Source organism: Teleopsis dalmanni, chromosome 2 (assembly GCF_002237135.1).
Source record: "Teleopsis dalmanni isolate 2A chromosome 2, ASM223713v2, whole genome shotgun sequence".
NCBI classification, from domain to species: domain Eukaryota; kingdom Metazoa; phylum Arthropoda; class Insecta; order Diptera; family Diopsidae; genus Teleopsis; species Teleopsis dalmanni.
Window position 1 is genome coordinate 175,154,569 of NC_051847.1, and position 17,038 is coordinate 175,171,606.

General features: G+C 28.9%; 3 protein-coding genes across 3 annotated transcripts in view; 1 reads left to right on the plus strand and 2 right to left on the minus strand.

Annotated features, from left to right (window-relative positions):
• The first annotated feature begins 1,449 nt into the window (after positions 1–1,449).
• On the plus strand, positions 1,450–2,209 carry LOC119684924. Its single transcript, XM_038099062.1, has 3 exons — positions 1,450–1,764; positions 1,913–2,095; positions 2,162–2,209. The coding sequence occupies exons 1-3, from the start codon at positions 1,491–1,493 to the stop codon at positions 2,194–2,196; spliced, it is 492 nt and encodes a 163-aa protein (XP_037954990.1). The 5' UTR covers positions 1,450–1,490; the 3' UTR covers positions 2,197–2,209.
• A 2,726-nt stretch (positions 2,210–4,935) lies between these two features.
• LOC119686247 (enhancer of split M1 protein-like) lies at positions 4,936–5,624 on the minus strand. Its single transcript, XM_038100771.1, has 3 exons — positions 5,398–5,624; positions 5,129–5,332; positions 4,936–5,050 (listed from the first exon to the last, which is right to left on the minus strand). The coding sequence occupies exons 1-3, from the start codon at positions 5,579–5,581 to the stop codon at positions 5,007–5,009; spliced, it is 432 nt and encodes a 143-aa protein (XP_037956699.1). The 5' UTR covers positions 5,582–5,624; the 3' UTR covers positions 4,936–5,006.
• A 3,241-nt stretch (positions 5,625–8,865) lies between these two features.
• The window catches only part of LOC119681838, a 44,631-nt gene continuing 36,458 nt past the window's right edge, over positions 8,866–17,038 (minus strand). Inside the window, exons 31-65 of the mRNA XM_038095129.1 lie at positions 16,912–17,038; positions 16,650–16,850; positions 16,439–16,591; positions 16,208–16,381; positions 15,977–16,138; positions 15,753–15,920; positions 15,538–15,687; positions 15,303–15,485; positions 15,090–15,239; positions 14,699–15,019; positions 14,489–14,638; positions 14,227–14,427; positions 14,016–14,168; positions 13,785–13,958; positions 13,554–13,715; positions 13,330–13,497; positions 13,115–13,264; positions 12,880–13,062; positions 12,667–12,816; positions 12,429–12,599; positions 12,196–12,372; positions 11,981–12,139; positions 11,756–11,920; positions 11,495–11,695; positions 11,233–11,433; positions 10,971–11,171; positions 10,709–10,909; positions 10,447–10,647; positions 10,185–10,385; positions 9,938–10,123; positions 9,685–9,876; positions 9,479–9,622; positions 9,259–9,420; positions 9,040–9,198; positions 8,866–8,975 (exon numbers count right to left, since the gene is read on the minus strand). Coding sequence (XP_037951057.1) covers positions 8,905–8,975; positions 9,040–9,198; positions 9,259–9,420; positions 9,479–9,622; positions 9,685–9,876; positions 9,938–10,123; positions 10,185–10,385; positions 10,447–10,647; positions 10,709–10,909; positions 10,971–11,171; positions 11,233–11,433; positions 11,495–11,695; positions 11,756–11,920; positions 11,981–12,139; positions 12,196–12,372; positions 12,429–12,599; positions 12,667–12,816; positions 12,880–13,062; positions 13,115–13,264; positions 13,330–13,497; positions 13,554–13,715; positions 13,785–13,958; positions 14,016–14,168; positions 14,227–14,427; positions 14,489–14,638; positions 14,699–15,019; positions 15,090–15,239; positions 15,303–15,485; positions 15,538–15,687; positions 15,753–15,920; positions 15,977–16,138; positions 16,208–16,381; positions 16,439–16,591; positions 16,650–16,850; positions 16,912–17,038 — 6,072 coding nt within the window. The 3' untranslated portion in view covers positions 8,866–8,904. The remainder of the gene's footprint in view (positions 8,976–9,039; positions 9,199–9,258; positions 9,421–9,478; positions 9,623–9,684; positions 9,877–9,937; positions 10,124–10,184; positions 10,386–10,446; positions 10,648–10,708; positions 10,910–10,970; positions 11,172–11,232; positions 11,434–11,494; positions 11,696–11,755; positions 11,921–11,980; positions 12,140–12,195; positions 12,373–12,428; positions 12,600–12,666; positions 12,817–12,879; positions 13,063–13,114; positions 13,265–13,329; positions 13,498–13,553; positions 13,716–13,784; positions 13,959–14,015; positions 14,169–14,226; positions 14,428–14,488; positions 14,639–14,698; positions 15,020–15,089; positions 15,240–15,302; positions 15,486–15,537; positions 15,688–15,752; positions 15,921–15,976; positions 16,139–16,207; positions 16,382–16,438; positions 16,592–16,649; positions 16,851–16,911) is intronic.

The following is a 17,038-nucleotide window of genomic DNA, read 5'->3' on the forward strand; positions in this document are numbered from 1 at the left end:
ATCTATTTAGTATTCTTTTGCTAGAATCCCTTCCATATATTGCCATTATTTTATTTCATTAACGGAGAACAAAATAATGTTGTTATAATTCTCATTTAGTTTATTTATTACAAACTTAATAATTTAACTATACACATATGAGTCGGTCTTTTTATTTTAATAAAAATTTATTAAACGCTATAAATTTTATTAAGAAATTGATTTAGTGACTTCATAAGTCTGCAATATGAGATTACACTTTGAAATAGGTTTGGAATGGTAATTAATAATGGACAGAACAAATATTATTTCCAATTTGATTTCACTTTTCTGTTTTAGACATAAAAAAATGCCATGTCTAAGCAAAAACCGGTGTTGCCAACTTGAGTAGTGTAAAATGCGCTCTTATGAGGAAAAATACAAATATGTTTTTTATACGTTATTATTAATCTTTATATCAAATAAAAAGTATAACAAAATAATTACATATATTTTTTTTAATTTTATTAATAAATTTAATTTTTTGACCATCTTCGATAATCATTTTATAATTATATTTCATATTTAATCATATATAAAAATACTATAATAAATAAAGAAAATATAGTGATGACCAATATGCAGGAAACTAACAAGCGAAATGGGATCGATGAACAACGTCATGAACATTTAGAAATTAAGAGAATTGTGTGGTAAAACAAAAATACCACAACAAACGAGTTGTAATGAAAAATGAAACCGCATTAAAATGTACTGTAAAGTGTATAGTACTAGTGTTGGCTAGTACTATTTAAATAATTCTGTATATATGATGTTTACTACTATTATCCAAGTTATCCAGTGCGGCAGAGGGTCTCAATAATTCTTCTAAATCTTACTCTATTTGGTGCTTAAATGATGTTTAATATAATATAAATCCAATGTTAACTTCATACATTTATTAATAAAACAGTATTGCCATCATTAATAACTATAAGTATGTTTCTTCACTAACACTGGAGTTGAATTTATTATAATTTAAGTTACAAAATTTAAATAAAATCCATAAAATATATACATTTTGTACATTTGTATAACAACATTTATAAAATTTTTTGCTAAATATAAGAAATATAAAGTATACACACATTTATATATAATGATAACATTTGTTTTTGCTAGCTAGTCAAAATTTTATATCACAGCACTGAACTTTTATGTACTCAATTAAAAATATTTGTTAATATAATATTAAATAAAAAGTTAATAAAATAAATATTTTCTGCTCATTAAAACTAATTAATTTTTTTTTCTAAAGATAATTAAATATATATTTTATTTTTAAATTCTTTCGAATTTTTAAACTTAAATCGAGACCGCTGACGTCTATAAGTTTGGGAATTGTTGAATACAGTGTACACAGTTGTATAAATTTAAATGAAACAGACCGCACAATTTATATTCATATAAATATCAAGATACATTGAAAATGAATTAGTATAATTTTGAACGTTATCTCTTTAGGTTTCAACATGTTTACATACCGCATTATCTTCGTGTGTCTGTTAGCATCGCTCTTATCTGCGCATATCAATGCATTGAGGATTGCAATTCCACAAAATCTGACTACTGTTGACGAGTCATTATTAACGGTTTGTCCAAAGCCTTGCTTCTTGAGTATTCGCTGCAATATATACGCTAATGCAACACCAATTTGGGTTCAAGTAGATGGCATTTGCAGACCAATACTAAATAGATGTGTCTTCATAACCGATCAGTGCCAACGTCAAAATGATTGTTTACCTGGTGAGTGATAATAATTTGATATAAAAATGAAGAAGTTTAAATTTCTATTAAATGTAATTACAAATTTTTAATTAGGAAAAATTTATTAATTAATTAAACTATATACTTGAATCTATTTTTGTATTATTATATATATTGTATATTGTAGAAATGGTGGAAACAGTTCAGGATGTTTGTCAACAAAATTGTGTCACAACATGTGACAATGCCGGTAACATACCAGTCTGTGCCTTTATATCTTATCCTTTAAGCAATGGACAAACGAGTCAGGTTAGTTTAACCTTCCCCAACCAATGTGAACTAGACAAGTGGTCCTGTGCTACTGAAACAGGTAGATTTATGCCATGTTTATTTAATCTTTTAAGTATTTTAAACAAACTTTCTCATTTTTTTTCAGCATATTTGAATTCCCGTGTGGGTACCTGTACTTAAATAAAAACTACATCAAAATTATATATATTATATGCATACCATAACTTATAAAAATAAATAGAATTTTCTCTTTTAAATAAAAATAAATTATTATTATTGTGATGCCAGTCCTGAATATAGAAAGTGGTGCTGAGGCGCACATATACCGGAGGTGCATTGTGTAATTAGATCCTTAACCGCCTTTGGTAAATCTTTTGGTTTTCATAATAAACCTTTTAAATTACTTTAATTGTAATGTACTAAGCTGTGATAATATATTAAAGTAAACATGTCATAAAGACTTAAGTCTTTTTCTGCAGAGAACTACACATATAGATAACTTTATTTAATTAATTATATAAACGTTCAAAGATTGAACGTTTAATTATATTTTTATTTTATTATTATTTTATTATAATATTATAGATAAAGTACAAGTCGATTTTTTTCTCATTTAACTAACCTCCTTAATAAACTTTTCTGATACCATTCTAAAAAAATTATCTTTCTCAAATCAAAAGCATACATTTAAATATGTATTATCAAAATTACTACCGATAATTTGGAATAGAATCAAAGTCTTTAATAATATAAAAAAATTTTTTATAAATAATAAAAATAAATAAATATAATAATTTAAAAATTTATTACAAGATCTAAATAATTTTAAAATATACTATATAAAAAAGTATATGATTATAAAATATATAATAATTTTTTCATTTAAAATACTTTATTAGTAAATAGTTGCCTATTAAAGAATTCAGCTTTAAAAAATTAAATAGTATAAATAAAATAAGTTTAAATAAAAAAAATTAATATAATAACTCAAAAATTAATCAGTTAATTTTAAGCTTATATTTATAGACTTCCAGTTGTTTATTTCTAATCCATCCAATCCAGTTCGATATCTCATCCAGTCCAGTTCATATCCAGTTAATTTTAATGTTATATTTATAGACTTTCAGTTGTTTATTTCTAATCCATCCAGTCCAGTTCGATATCTCATTTCTGAGATATTTCTGTGATGCAAGAGTCCCAACGACGTCAGTTTTTGTTGTTACTAAAACTCAATTGTGTATCATGATCCATAAAATTTCAGTATACTATGACTCATAAGATCTATTGTCATATCTGTAAAAAAATTCATTTATAATTTAGATTAAATTTCAGAAAAGATTTGTATGTGTTCGCATTTTTAAACATCTCATAAAAGGAAGCTGTTATAATATTTATCGAAATCCAGGATATTAAAAATAATTGAACTTAACAAAACTTTCAATATCTCAAAAATGATTCATTCAACCTTCAGAAATTTCCTTCAATCATGCACCATTTTCCCGGAATCGTCTCTTGAATTAGTATAAGTATTAGGTAATTCCTAATACTTTTTCTACAAAAACAGCACAAATTCACTACGAAACACCCTGTATAAGTATATAAATGTTTCAAATCCAAATTAGATTTAATTAAACACAATATTCTCAGAAACAACAATTTAAAGCATTTTATATATATGTATATATTATTGCATACGTTTATTTATATAATTTATATTTATAACTATGTCTTACACATATACAGCCATTTAAATAAATTTATTAAAATGTTAGAATCAATTTTAGAGTTTATTTATAAAATTTTTGTTTATTTTTCTATGTCGTTATTAACAAAATATTTACCAAATATTCATCAGCTGTCATTTCCATAATTATTTTTCTTATACTGATTTTAATCTAAAACAACTGTACAAATAATCACTACTGTTAAATATGTGTATACTCTTAAATAGATATATTAAAAATATACATATATTAATTTATATTAAACTTTTTTTTATTAACCAATTATGTGAATCATCTTTTTATTAATTCTATTCTATTATATTCGCTATTATACTTGCCATCTGTCATTGAAAAAATTATTTTCATTATTTTTTTATTAACTTTGAAAATTAAACTTTTAAAGTTCTCTAGAACCCTCCTTACTCAATGCTAGCGATTTTGTTCTGAATGGAATAATATACTAACATAATTCCACAATATGAATCCAATATGGCAGCCATATTAATTAATAATTTAATAATTAATTAAAAAGTTTAAGTATTTAATATTACTATTACGACTTTGGAATGTTTTAATTATAATAAAATATAGTTTCATATATATAATATTAAATTTTAAATACAAAACTGAAATATTTTAGCTTTACTCAGTTTCTATACTTATATCCTATCATGTGAGCAACCTTGTAAAAAATATGAAAACTAATCTATACAGATATATATAGAACTAATCGATCATTACTCAAGCAAAGATCTTCATTGAAGTCACTTCGATATAAGTGACATACATAAGTTCTCACATCGAGTGGCTATATGAGACTTAACTTTAAGTGTGGAGCTTACTGCATGAAAAATTGCAAATGAAGATGTCTAAAATATGGTTTTAAAAATACCAGTATATTTATCTTCAAGCGTTAAACTTTCAATTGTAGATGCAGCTAATTCGATACGTATCAAATTTATAATAACTGGTACCAGGTATACTCTACAAATATTAAATCGTCTCACTGAGAGAGAAACTAAATGTTTTATTCAAAAATTATTTTATTTATTTATTTATTTTATTTCAATCTTTTATATTTTTTTTATTTATTTATTTATAATAAAATGCATAATAAAATATTATTAACCAATTTAATAATGAATTACTACAACAAAAGTCTTAACTCAGATTTTTAATTTATACTATTATAAATAAAACAATTTGTTTTATTAAGAAAAAATAAATTTTTTACTATATTTTTCATTTAATTATCTTTTAGGCTATCTACATGATTTCAGCACATGCCCCATTGGAAACAATCTCACATTCTGAAATATATACAAAATTTTTTATTTATTTTATATAAAGTAGAAATTTGGTATATATTTTTTCACTAGTATTCTTACCTATTGTTTTACAATTTCTATACTGCATGGCACAGGAATTACCGAAAGTGACATATTCCTTACCACAGCGGGCACAAACTGGTTGATACATCATCGTGCAAGCGAAATTACAATTATCAACTTCCTCAATGGCTACTTCACGTTTTCCACGCACTGCCTCTGGTCGACGCCTTTCGCAGGGTCCGGACCAAAGGAAGTAACATCCTAAAATATTTAGACTCCGGTTATATTTTTAAAATTGATTTTCTTTAATTTATTTAAACATTTACTTTCAGCATGACATTTTCTATTTTGTAATTCACAAAAGTTTTTCAATTGGGCAGGTTTTCCATTGCATTGTGCACAAATCGGTAAGTTGACATCAGGACATAGACGTTCACACTTTATCTGAGTGTCGGCTGTTATAGCAATGCAAATACAGCATCCTAAGAAAATAATGAACTTCAAGAGCATTTTTCACTGCAGCGAGATTTCGTTAACTGATAAAATATATTTCAGCTTCAACTTTTATATGAAGTAAAAGAGTTTCTGCTTTATTTATTGTTTTTATTATATTTTTATTTTTTTTATTTTATAAATACATTCTTTTTTTGTGAGCTCTTATCAGGTGCATATATCTTATGCAAAAGTTCATAAATTTAAATTTAACTTAAACAAAAAATTTATAAAAAAAATTAATTCATATATATTTATATAAAATAAATACACTCTTTTTAATGAAATGCAAATATTTTTAATGTCTAATAATGCATATTATTGTATACTGGGTGTATTAAAACCAAATAGAATAAATGTGGTATGTAATTTTTAGTCTTAGAAATAACGAAAATTTTTTATATAGTTCATTTTCAATGTTAAACGAAATTAAATTAAATTCTTCTATTTTTCCATTAATAATCCAATTTTTTTTATTTCTTTGACCAAATATCACCACCCATACTTATTCTATTTGATAAAAAAACACCCTTTATATACACAGCTAATTCTTATCTCTCTTAATATATGCATATATTTATAATATTCTGCAATCAAGTAAATAAAGACATAAATATTTTAGAAAAATAGAAAGTGTAAACAATAATCAACTGTTCTTATTCAATATCTCCAATAACAGATTTGATTAAACAAAACCATAGTATCTGTATTTCTGACACCCGTTTATAATCTTTAATACCAATTCCATAGATCTATTTTCTTATTATTCTTTTTCTTATTAATATTTTGCTCTTAATTATCTATGCAGTTATACAATCTATTAGTCTTTCTGTCTACAATCACTTTTAAATTCTAAATCTTAATGTCTGTGAAGATGAACTTATATTTTCTTCACATTTAATTCATATCTTTATACATGCAGATATAGTTAAACTCAAAATTAGAAAATTTTCTATCATATAAGACCTTTCTTTGAGCACTTATTTCAATAAAATTTAAAGCATAACGAATCCAGCTTATCCATACAAAAATGCAAATATTTCCGACTTAAAGGTGAAAGTACATACATTTATTATTGACCAATACATTTAGACAAACGTGACAAGTCACAGAAAACCTTGTTACTGTCACCCAGATTTAGTCACGAATTCGCTCTTGCTCTTCTTCTCAAATTTTCATAACATGACCTTTAATATATAATTTCAATAAGTATTAAAAATTACAGAGATATGTATGATTCGAAGATATTATTCTTCAGTCAAGAAGTATCGAGAATTGATTACATTATAATAAATTAAAGATTATATTATAAAAATGTTGTGTTTAAACTAAAAATTGACATGTTTCAAAAACAATTTTAAAATATTGTTACATTGTATTAATATTATATAGTTCCCTGATATAGTCAAAGTATCAATTAGAATAAAATCTTTTAAAACCAAAAAAAAATTTTTAAAAAGTTTATTATTTAACTATTGATCAATTAGCCCGTTAAAAAACAAAATTATTATTAAAAACAATTTCATTAATTTTAAACTATATATTTTTTTTGATAACTTCGTGCCTTTCAGAACTGACGCAAGTGGTTTTTAGACCCTTTTTATAGTTAACTTTACGCCAACATAAGAGTATATTTGCAGAAATCGAAGCAAATAAGAATCTATTGATATAATATCCGAACTTTATATATGTCAAATATGTGTTTAGTGTACCGGAAAAAGAAATATATATATGTATATATATATATATCTATATGCATATATATAACATATATTGTCATAGATTGTTTTGAAACTCATAAAGCTTCACCAGCAGATTTATCTTATCAGTGCAACTTATATTATAACGCTAAAAACATGGGGGTCTATGCGTAGCAATTTGTTGCCAACTATTTCAACCTCTAACACGGCAAGATCTACATAGATTATCTAAATATTTGTATATCAATATTGGGGGGATATTAAAGTTCTCTGTAAATGCAAAAAAAAATAATTCGGTAAGCAATGATAGTACGTACAAATTTCTAAGTTTAAATAGACTTGAGCTTAGATATACAACTGCTTTCTGAACTAGTTATACATATAACCCGAAGTAAAATGTTTGTGGCGTGCGCTGAACCTAAAATTAGGTCGGTAACTGATATATTCTAACATTTCGTTCCAAAAGGCTGTAACTATAGATATTGTTAGAAAAAAATTACAACACCCACTCCTCTTCTGTTATTCATTAACATTTTAACTTTTTAAGTTTCGATTTGCTCAATTACATTCAAATCAATTATGAAATTTATTATTTACACATTTCATTGTACTACCAAATTTATTCACGAAAAGTTCATCAAAAACTAGTTTTTAAATTTTTTTATTTTTGATTATAACATTGTTTTAAAATTTTTTTTTGATTCTAATCTTTAAAATATGCATATTTAAGTATATTATTTTCTATTGTGATGACTGAGAAAATCAAACTCTATTGAAACATACCATTGTAATACAATAACATACAATTCTAGATAACATATAAAAAGATATTATTTTCAATAATTAAAATTCATCACATTTTATTTTATTATTTGAATTTTTGATAATTTTTTAAAAAGATAAATTTTTTGAATATAACAAATTATAAAATCTATACTATCATGAAATTTTAAGCTTATCGCACTCCTCTCTTGTTATCACTACGGCAACTAAAAATGTATTTACATTAATTAATATATATATTCATGAATATTAAGCAACAAATGACTTACGTGGTAATTTATGCAAATATTTATAACAATTATTATTCTCGAAAAAGCACTTGTTCTGATATTCAACACATTTTATGTGGTCCATAGTTGCAAACACTGGATCGTAATAATCAGTCCTACAGTCGATAACCAGACCACGCGAGCATCGTGATGGTGGAATAGGGTTAATATTTTCTTCTGACACGACTAATAGCGGCGCTATAAGCAACAGACAACCCAACCACACTGAAGTCATTATGAAACTAAATTTTTAATAAAAAAAATAATTCTGAAATTGATTCAGCGTGTGATTTTTTTTTTTTCAATTCATAAAAACGTATAGATAATAAAAAATTTTTTAAATATTTTTACGGGGAATTTTTTTTTAAGTCATAAGGAAATGGAGAATTTAAAAAAAAACTTCACACTTCAATGAGATAATCTCTCATAAATTGTATTTAAATAACTTATAACGACTTGAAATTAGAACAAAGAAATTGTTTTTCACAATCATTATATATAAATTTTTTTATTATTATTGTTATTTATTTTTTTATAAATATAATTATTAATTATTAAAAAAGTTTTGATAATAAAACTAGCAATAGTCCTAGAAATGTGCTAGTTTGGCTTCAAAATGCTGTATAAGTTTGCATATTAGTTCCGGCTTTTGGTGACAAGCTGAAAAAAAATTATATAAATAAGTAAGAATAAAATATATAGTATATTAATGAAGAAAACATACTATGACCCATTTGACAATTTTTGATGTCAAATTCACATTGATTTTCAAATTTCAGTAATTGACCATTACAAAGGCCGCAGACAGTACTTATGGTATTAGGGCAAGCCTTAATGCAAGGATCCGTTGCCTGGCACACACCAGCTGTTACTTTAGTGCAACCTAAAAAAATATATATATTTGTTTTATATATCTAAACTACTACAATATTAAAATTTAGACCTTTGTTTTGACAACTCCATTTTTGATAAGCACACATATTTTTAAAGTTTATTCTTTTACCAGGGCAATGAGCACATACTGGACTTGAAACATCAGGACAAACACGTGTGCAAGGATCCACTTCTGCTGGCTTACAAGCACCACTGTGTTGCAGAATGCATTCTAAAAATTCATAATATAATATAGTGACTAAAATTTTGTTTTGCAAAACTAAACTTACTATCCACTCCACAATTGCGATTCTCTAACATACACATATTACGGAAATTGGTGTTTTGTCCATTGCAAGTCGCACACACTTGAGCAGTTGTGGTAGGACAAACCTTAACGCAGCTACATGCGCCTTGAGATTTGAAGGTACATTCTACATATGAGGAAGATATATTAATCAAATAATATTTAAAGAAATTAAAATAATCAACTTACGTTGTGTTTCACAATTTTGTTTATTTAATAAACACAGATTTTTAAACGTTCTTTCTTCTTTTCCACATACACCACAAACTTGATTTTCAGTTGTTGGACACTCTTTACCGCATGCAGTTTGTGCTGGTGTGGTAGTTTCAAGATCAGTAATGGCAGGACAGTTCTTTTTCTCATCCTTAGTACAACCTAAAGCTAAATACATATACGAGTATGTCACTAAAAGCACCTAATTTATAACCACAACTATTCTCACCTGCACCATTACACCCAAAGAAACAATTGTTTTTGAAAATTCTTCTTTTCCCATCTGTACAATAGGTGCATACATAGTCAGCAACACTTCCACAGCTTGACACACACGTTTCAGTGGCTACAGTCGTAGTTTCGAGATCCGCAATAGCAGGACAATTCTTCTTCTCGTCCTTTGTACAACCTAAAGCTGAGCACATAAACGACTATATTATTTAATATTCCTTATGCAATAATGTAACTGTTCCCACCTGCACCGTTACACACAAAGTAACAATTGTTTTTGAAAATTCTTCTTTTTCCATCTGTACAATACGTGCATACATAGTCAACAGCACTTCCACAGCTTGCTATACACGGTTCAGATGCAACTGTAGTAGTGGCTACAGTTGTAGTTTCGAGATCCGCAATAGCAGGACAATTCTTCTTCTCATCCTTTGTACAACCTAAAGCTGAGCACATAAACGAATATATAATTAACATTTCCTCACGTGATACTATAACTGATCCTACCTGCACCGTTGCACACAAAGTAACAATTGTTTTTGAAGATTCTTCTTTTTCCATCTGTACAGTATGAGCATACATAATTAGTTTCAGTTCCACAACTTGCGATACACGGTTCAGATGCAACTGTAGTAGTGGCTGCAGTTGTAGTTTCGAGATCCGCAATAGCAGGACAATTCTTCTTTTCATCCTTTGTACATCCTAATGCTGTACACATAAACGAATATATAATTAACATTTCTTCTTGTAATACTATAACTGTTCCTACCTGCACCGTTACATCCAAAGTAACAATTGTTTTTGAAGATTCTTCTTTTTCCATCTGTACAGTATGAGCATACATAATTAGTTTCAGTTCCACAACTTGCGATACACGGTTCAGATGCAACTGTAGTAGTGGCTACAGTTGTAGTTTCGAGATCCGCAATAGCAGGACAATTCTTCTTCTCATCCTTTGTACATCCTAAAGCTGTACACATAGACGAATATATTATTAACACTTTTTCTTGTAATACTATAACTGTTCCTACCTGCACCGTTACATCCAAAGTAACAATTGTTTTTGAAGATTCTTCTTTTTCCATCTGTACAGTATGAGCATACATAATTAGTTTCAGTTCCACAACTTGCAATACACGGTTCAGATGCAACTGTAGTAGTGGCTGCAGTTGTAGTTTCGAGATCCGCAATAGCAGGACAATTCTTCTTCTCATCCTTTGTACATCCTAAAGCTGTACACATAGACGAATATATTATTAACTTTTCCTCATGTAATACTATAACTGTTCTTACCTGCACCGTTGCACCCAAAGTAACAATTGTTTTTGAAAATTCTTCTTTTTCCATCTGTACAGTATGAGCATATATAATCAGTGTCAGTTCCGCAACTTGCGATACACGGTTCAGATGCAACTGTAGTAGTGGCTACAGTTGTAGTTTCGAGATCCGCAATAGCAGGACAATTTTTCTTCTCATCCTTTGTACATCCTAATGCTGTACACATAAACGAATATATAATTAACACTTCTTCTTGTAATACTATAACTGTTCCTACCTGCACCGTTACATCCAAAGTAACAGTTGTTTTTGAAGATTCTTCTTTTTCCATCTGTACAATATGAGCATACATAATCAGTGTCAGTTCCACAACTTGCGATACACGGTTCAGATGCAGTTGTAGTAGTGATTACAGTCGTGCTTTCAAGATTTGCAATAGCAGGACAGTTCTTTTTCTCATCCTTTGTACAACCTAAAGCTAAGTATATAGACGAGTATGTCATTTTTACCTCTTAATGTAAAACCGAAATATTCTTACCTGCACCATTGCACCCAAAGTAACAATTGTTTTTGAAAATTCTTCTTCTTCCATCTGTACAGTATGAGCATACATAATCAATGTCAGTTCCACAACTTGCGATACACGGTTCAGATGCAGTTGTAGTAGTGATTGTACAATTACCATCTGAAATCTTCACACATTCTGTAATTACATATTTATTTAATTCAAAATAAACAAATGACGATAAATTTTCTGCCGTACTTGGAGCATAACAACCAAGAACACATTCATTCTCTAGTGTTATCCTTTCAGAACCACAATCTGCGCAAACAGGACTAATGGCAACCATATTGCAGTTCGCTTTGCAATTTTTTAAAATAAGAGGACAGTTCTCTTTGTCTTCTTGTTGACATCCTAATGCTTTATATAATTTTAATGAGATTTTTGTATCAGTTATAACAACTTAATATTCTTACCTTGACCTCTACAATTAAAGTAACATTCGTTTCTGAAAATTCTTCTTTTATTGTCCACACACATGGTACACACTTCGTGGATATATTGGTGGTCTTTACAGACTATATCACAATCAACGGGAGCCAGTGTTGAAATCTGCTGGATCTCACATTCTCCATCAGAAACATACTCACATGCTAAAACATAAACTATATTAGACACCAAAAAATTTTCAAAGATATTAAATTTTTACTTGGTGCATCACATTCCATAAAACATTTGCTTTCGAAAGTTTCCATCACTCCATTACAATTACCGCAAATAGGAGCAGCTCCATATCCGCATTTAATTCTACATAAATCAGTCGAAGTTACAGCTGTGGTTGTGATATCTTCACAAGTTCCATATGACAAAAACGTATACTCTTAAAAAAAAAGTAATCATTTATTTACGATAACATATCACAAAGTAATCTATCTTTTCAGTCTTACTTGGGATCTGACATTCCAAATTGCACCTATGGTTAAAGGTTTTCCTCTCTCCATACCTCTCTCCACATGCTGGTACAAATTCTTGTGGACACTCCGATTCCAAATTAGGTAAAAGATCTCCACACATCTCTTTCGGTTGCATAACATGTACTAAGATGAATTTGTCATTATATTTATGTTTCTATTAAATTAAGTTATATGAGATCAGCTTACCGTCAGCGTAACAATCGAATATGCATTTATTTTTATATACCATACGACTACCATCATTACGTAAGGCACAGATATATTCATAATCATGTGTGCAAGTTTTAATACATGCATTTGTTGATAACGCTGAAGTTGTTGAAGTGGCATATAAGTCCGAACATGCTCCATTGGAAATGAAAATGTAACCTAAAAATATACATCTAATATATCAGCCTAAATAGATGTTTGGTATTCTTACTCTCTTTGTGACAATCATAAATGCATTCGTTATCAAATGTTTCCAGTTGATTATTACGCATTCCACACACTGGACTCTTATCCATTGAACAAAGAACAGAGCATTCATCTAATACCTTTGGACAATTTTCTTTGGATGTGATATAATAATCTGAGAATGAGATTGAACATTTTTTATTGACATGAAGAAGAGAAAACATAATAAGCATAATTTACCTGCATCACAGTCGAGTTGACATAAGTTTTCAAAAACTTTAAAGGTACCATCTCTTCCCATACCGCATACCGCGCCAGTTGCTGCTGAGCATTTTGATATACAACTATTAAAATCAGTTTCAATTGGTTGCAATCCAGTACATGTATTACTATTTAAAGACGTGCACGCTAAGAAAATACATTTGAAAATAAATAAAATTAATAAAGACTATTTTAATTCTTACTTCCTTCTCGGCAGTTAAGGATACAAGGGTTCTCAATTAGTTCAAGTTTTCCATTACAAGATGCGCATATTGGATCATATTGAATCACATGGCTTTCGGTACAATTCCTCACACATCCGTTTAACAATTCAGGACAATTATCTTTTGGTATCGGAACACAATCTGAAATTATCAAATATAGTTGGCCTTTAATTAAATACCTATTTCCTTTATCCTATTCAAGAATTTTACCTAAATTCATGCAAGTTAAATGACATTGACTTTGCTGTATCTCAATTCTACCATTTGAACACATTGAACAGATAGGCTCATAATCATTTGAGCAGATATCCGTACATGTAAATGGCGGCAAGCTTGCTGCTATAACGGATTCTGTACAAACACCATCTGTTGGTGGATTACATGCTGCAAGTAACAAGTTTTAATTTATTTAATCAAATAATCATCGAACAATTAACTTACTATTCTGTCTACATTCTTCTACTAGACATCTATTATCATATGTTTCGGGAACACCGTTGCAAATTGCACAAACTGGGATTTTATTTGGTAGACACTGACTTTCACATAATTTTAATGTTTGTTCACAATTTTCTTCAAATGTCTCAAAACACTCTGAAACGGTAGTCATTTATTATAATAAAAGCTTAAGTGAAATTATTTATCATCTTACCATGTGCGTGACACTCAAATTCGCATCTGTCGTCGAAAAACTTATATTGGCCATCTGTACATAAAGTACAAACTGATATAATATCTTTTGGATTTTGAGAACAATTTTTAATGCAATCGTTAACTGATGGATAACTTTCAATTTGAAGACCGTGAAGACTTGTACATGCACCTTTCGAATTCGGAACCATCTCGCAGCCACCTTTAAACATATATAAATGTTAAATGTTATATTCCATTTTAAATTATGATTTCATTCTTACGATGCTCATGGCAATCTAAATGGCATATGCTATCGAACGTTTCTAATTGTCCCCTACAATTTCCGCATGCTGGTTCATATACGTTAGAACACTGCGACTCACATAAACTCAGAATTTCTGGACAGTATCCTTCTTCCACTTCAACGCATTCTAAAAGTTACATTTTGCATAATTTTCTATTTTATTATTAGCAAGAGAGTCAAAATATACCTCTACTTCTGCAATTAAATCCGTAGTCATTATCAAATTTATAATATTGACGATCAGTACAGAGGGCACAGATAGGATCATATTGATATGAGTAAATACTTGTGCACTGATCAAATCTATATTTTGCTATTCTAGTGCTGGTTCTTGTAGTTATTGCGGTATAATTTGTGCTGGTATATGAAGTATAGTTACTCCATGTTGTATTATTATTCGTAGTTGTTGTAGTTGTATATGTCACTCCGGTTGTAGCATTCGATTGTGGACCGCTAACGTGTGTCGGTATCATATTGTCACAAGTTCCATACGATATAAACGTGCATGCTGAAAATCAAAAGGAATTAAAGATTTATCATATTATATTTTATATAACAAGCAACTATTTCAGTCTTACGTGGTATCTGACATTCCAAATTACACCTATGGTTGAAGGTTTTTCTGTCACCATTGCAATCTCCGCATGCTGGTACAAATTCTTGTGGACACTCCGATTCCAAATTAGGTAAAAGATCTCCACACATCTCTTTCGGTTGCATAACATGTACTAAGATGAATTTGTCATTATATTTATGTTTCTATTAAATTAAGTTATATGAGATCAGCTTACCGTCAGCGTAACAATCGAATATGCATTTATTTTTATATACCATACGACTACCATCATTACGTAAGGCACAGATATATTCATAATCATGTGTGCAAGTTTTAATACATGCATTTGTTGATAACGCTGAAGTTGTTGAAGTGGCATATAAGTCCGAACATGCTCCATTGGAAATGAAAATGTAACCTAAAAATATACATCTAATATATCAGCCTAAATAGATGTTTGGTATTCTTACTCTCTTTGTGACAATCATAAATGCATTCGTTATCAAATGTTTCCAGTTGATTATTACGCATTCCACACACTGGACTCTTATCCATTGAACAAAGAACAGAGCATTCATCTAATACCTTTGGACAATTTTCTTTGGATATGATATAATAATCTGAGAATGAGATTGAACATTTTTTATTGACATGAAGAAAAGAAAACATAATAAGCATAATTTACCTGCATCACAGTCGAGTTGACATAAGTTTTCAAAAACTTTAAAGGTACCATCTCTTCCCATACCGCATACCGCGCCAGTTGCTGCTGAGCATTTTGATATACAACTATTAAAATCAGTTTCAATTGGTTGCAATCCGGTACATGTATTACTATTTAAAGACGTGCACGCTAAGAAAATACATTTGAAAATAAATAAAATTAATAAAGACTATTTTAATTCTTACTTCCTTCTCGGCAGTTAAGGATACAAGAGTTCTCAATTAGTTCAAGTTTTCCATTACAAGATGCGCATATTGGATCATATTGAATCACATGGCTTTCGGAACAATTCCTCACACATCCGTTTAACAATTCAGGACAATTATCTTTTGGTATCGGAACACAATCTGAAATTATCAAATATAGTTGGCCTTTAATTAAATACCTATTTCCTTTATCCTATTCAATAGTTTTACCTGAATTCATGCAAGTTAAATGACATTGACTTTGCTGTATCTCAATTCTACCATTTGAACACATTGAGCAGATAGGCTCATAATCATTTGAGCAGATATCAGTACATGTAAATGGAGGCAAGCTTGCTGCTATAACGGTTTCTGTACAAACACCATCTGTTGGTGGATTACATGCTGCAAGTAACAAGTTTTAATTTATTTAATCAAATAATTATCGAACAATTAACTTACTATTCTGTCTACATTCTTCTACTAGGCATCTATTGTCATATGTTTCAGGAACACCGTTGCAAATTGCACAAACTGGGATTTTATTTGGTAGACACTGACTTTCACATAATTTTAATGTTTGTTCACAATTTTCTTCAAATGTCTCAAAACACTCTGAAACGGTAGTCATTTATTATAATAAAAGCTTAAGTGAAATTATTTATCATCTTACCATGTGCGTGACACTCAAATTCGCATCTGTCGTCGAAAAACTTATATTGGCCATCTGTACATAAAGTACAAACTGATATAATATCTTTTGGATTTTGAGAACAATTTTTAATGCAATCGTTAACTGATGGATAACTTTCAATTTGAAGACCGTGAAGACTTGTACATGCACCTTTCGAATTCGGAACCATCTCGCAGCCACCTTTAAACATATATAAATGTTAAATGTTATATTCCATTTTAAATTATGATTTCATTCTTACGATGCTCATGGCAATCTAAATGGCATATGCTATCGAACGTTTCTAATTGTCCCCTACAATTTCCGCATGCTGGTTCATATACGTTAGAACACTGCGACTCACATAAACTCAGAATTTCTGGACAGTA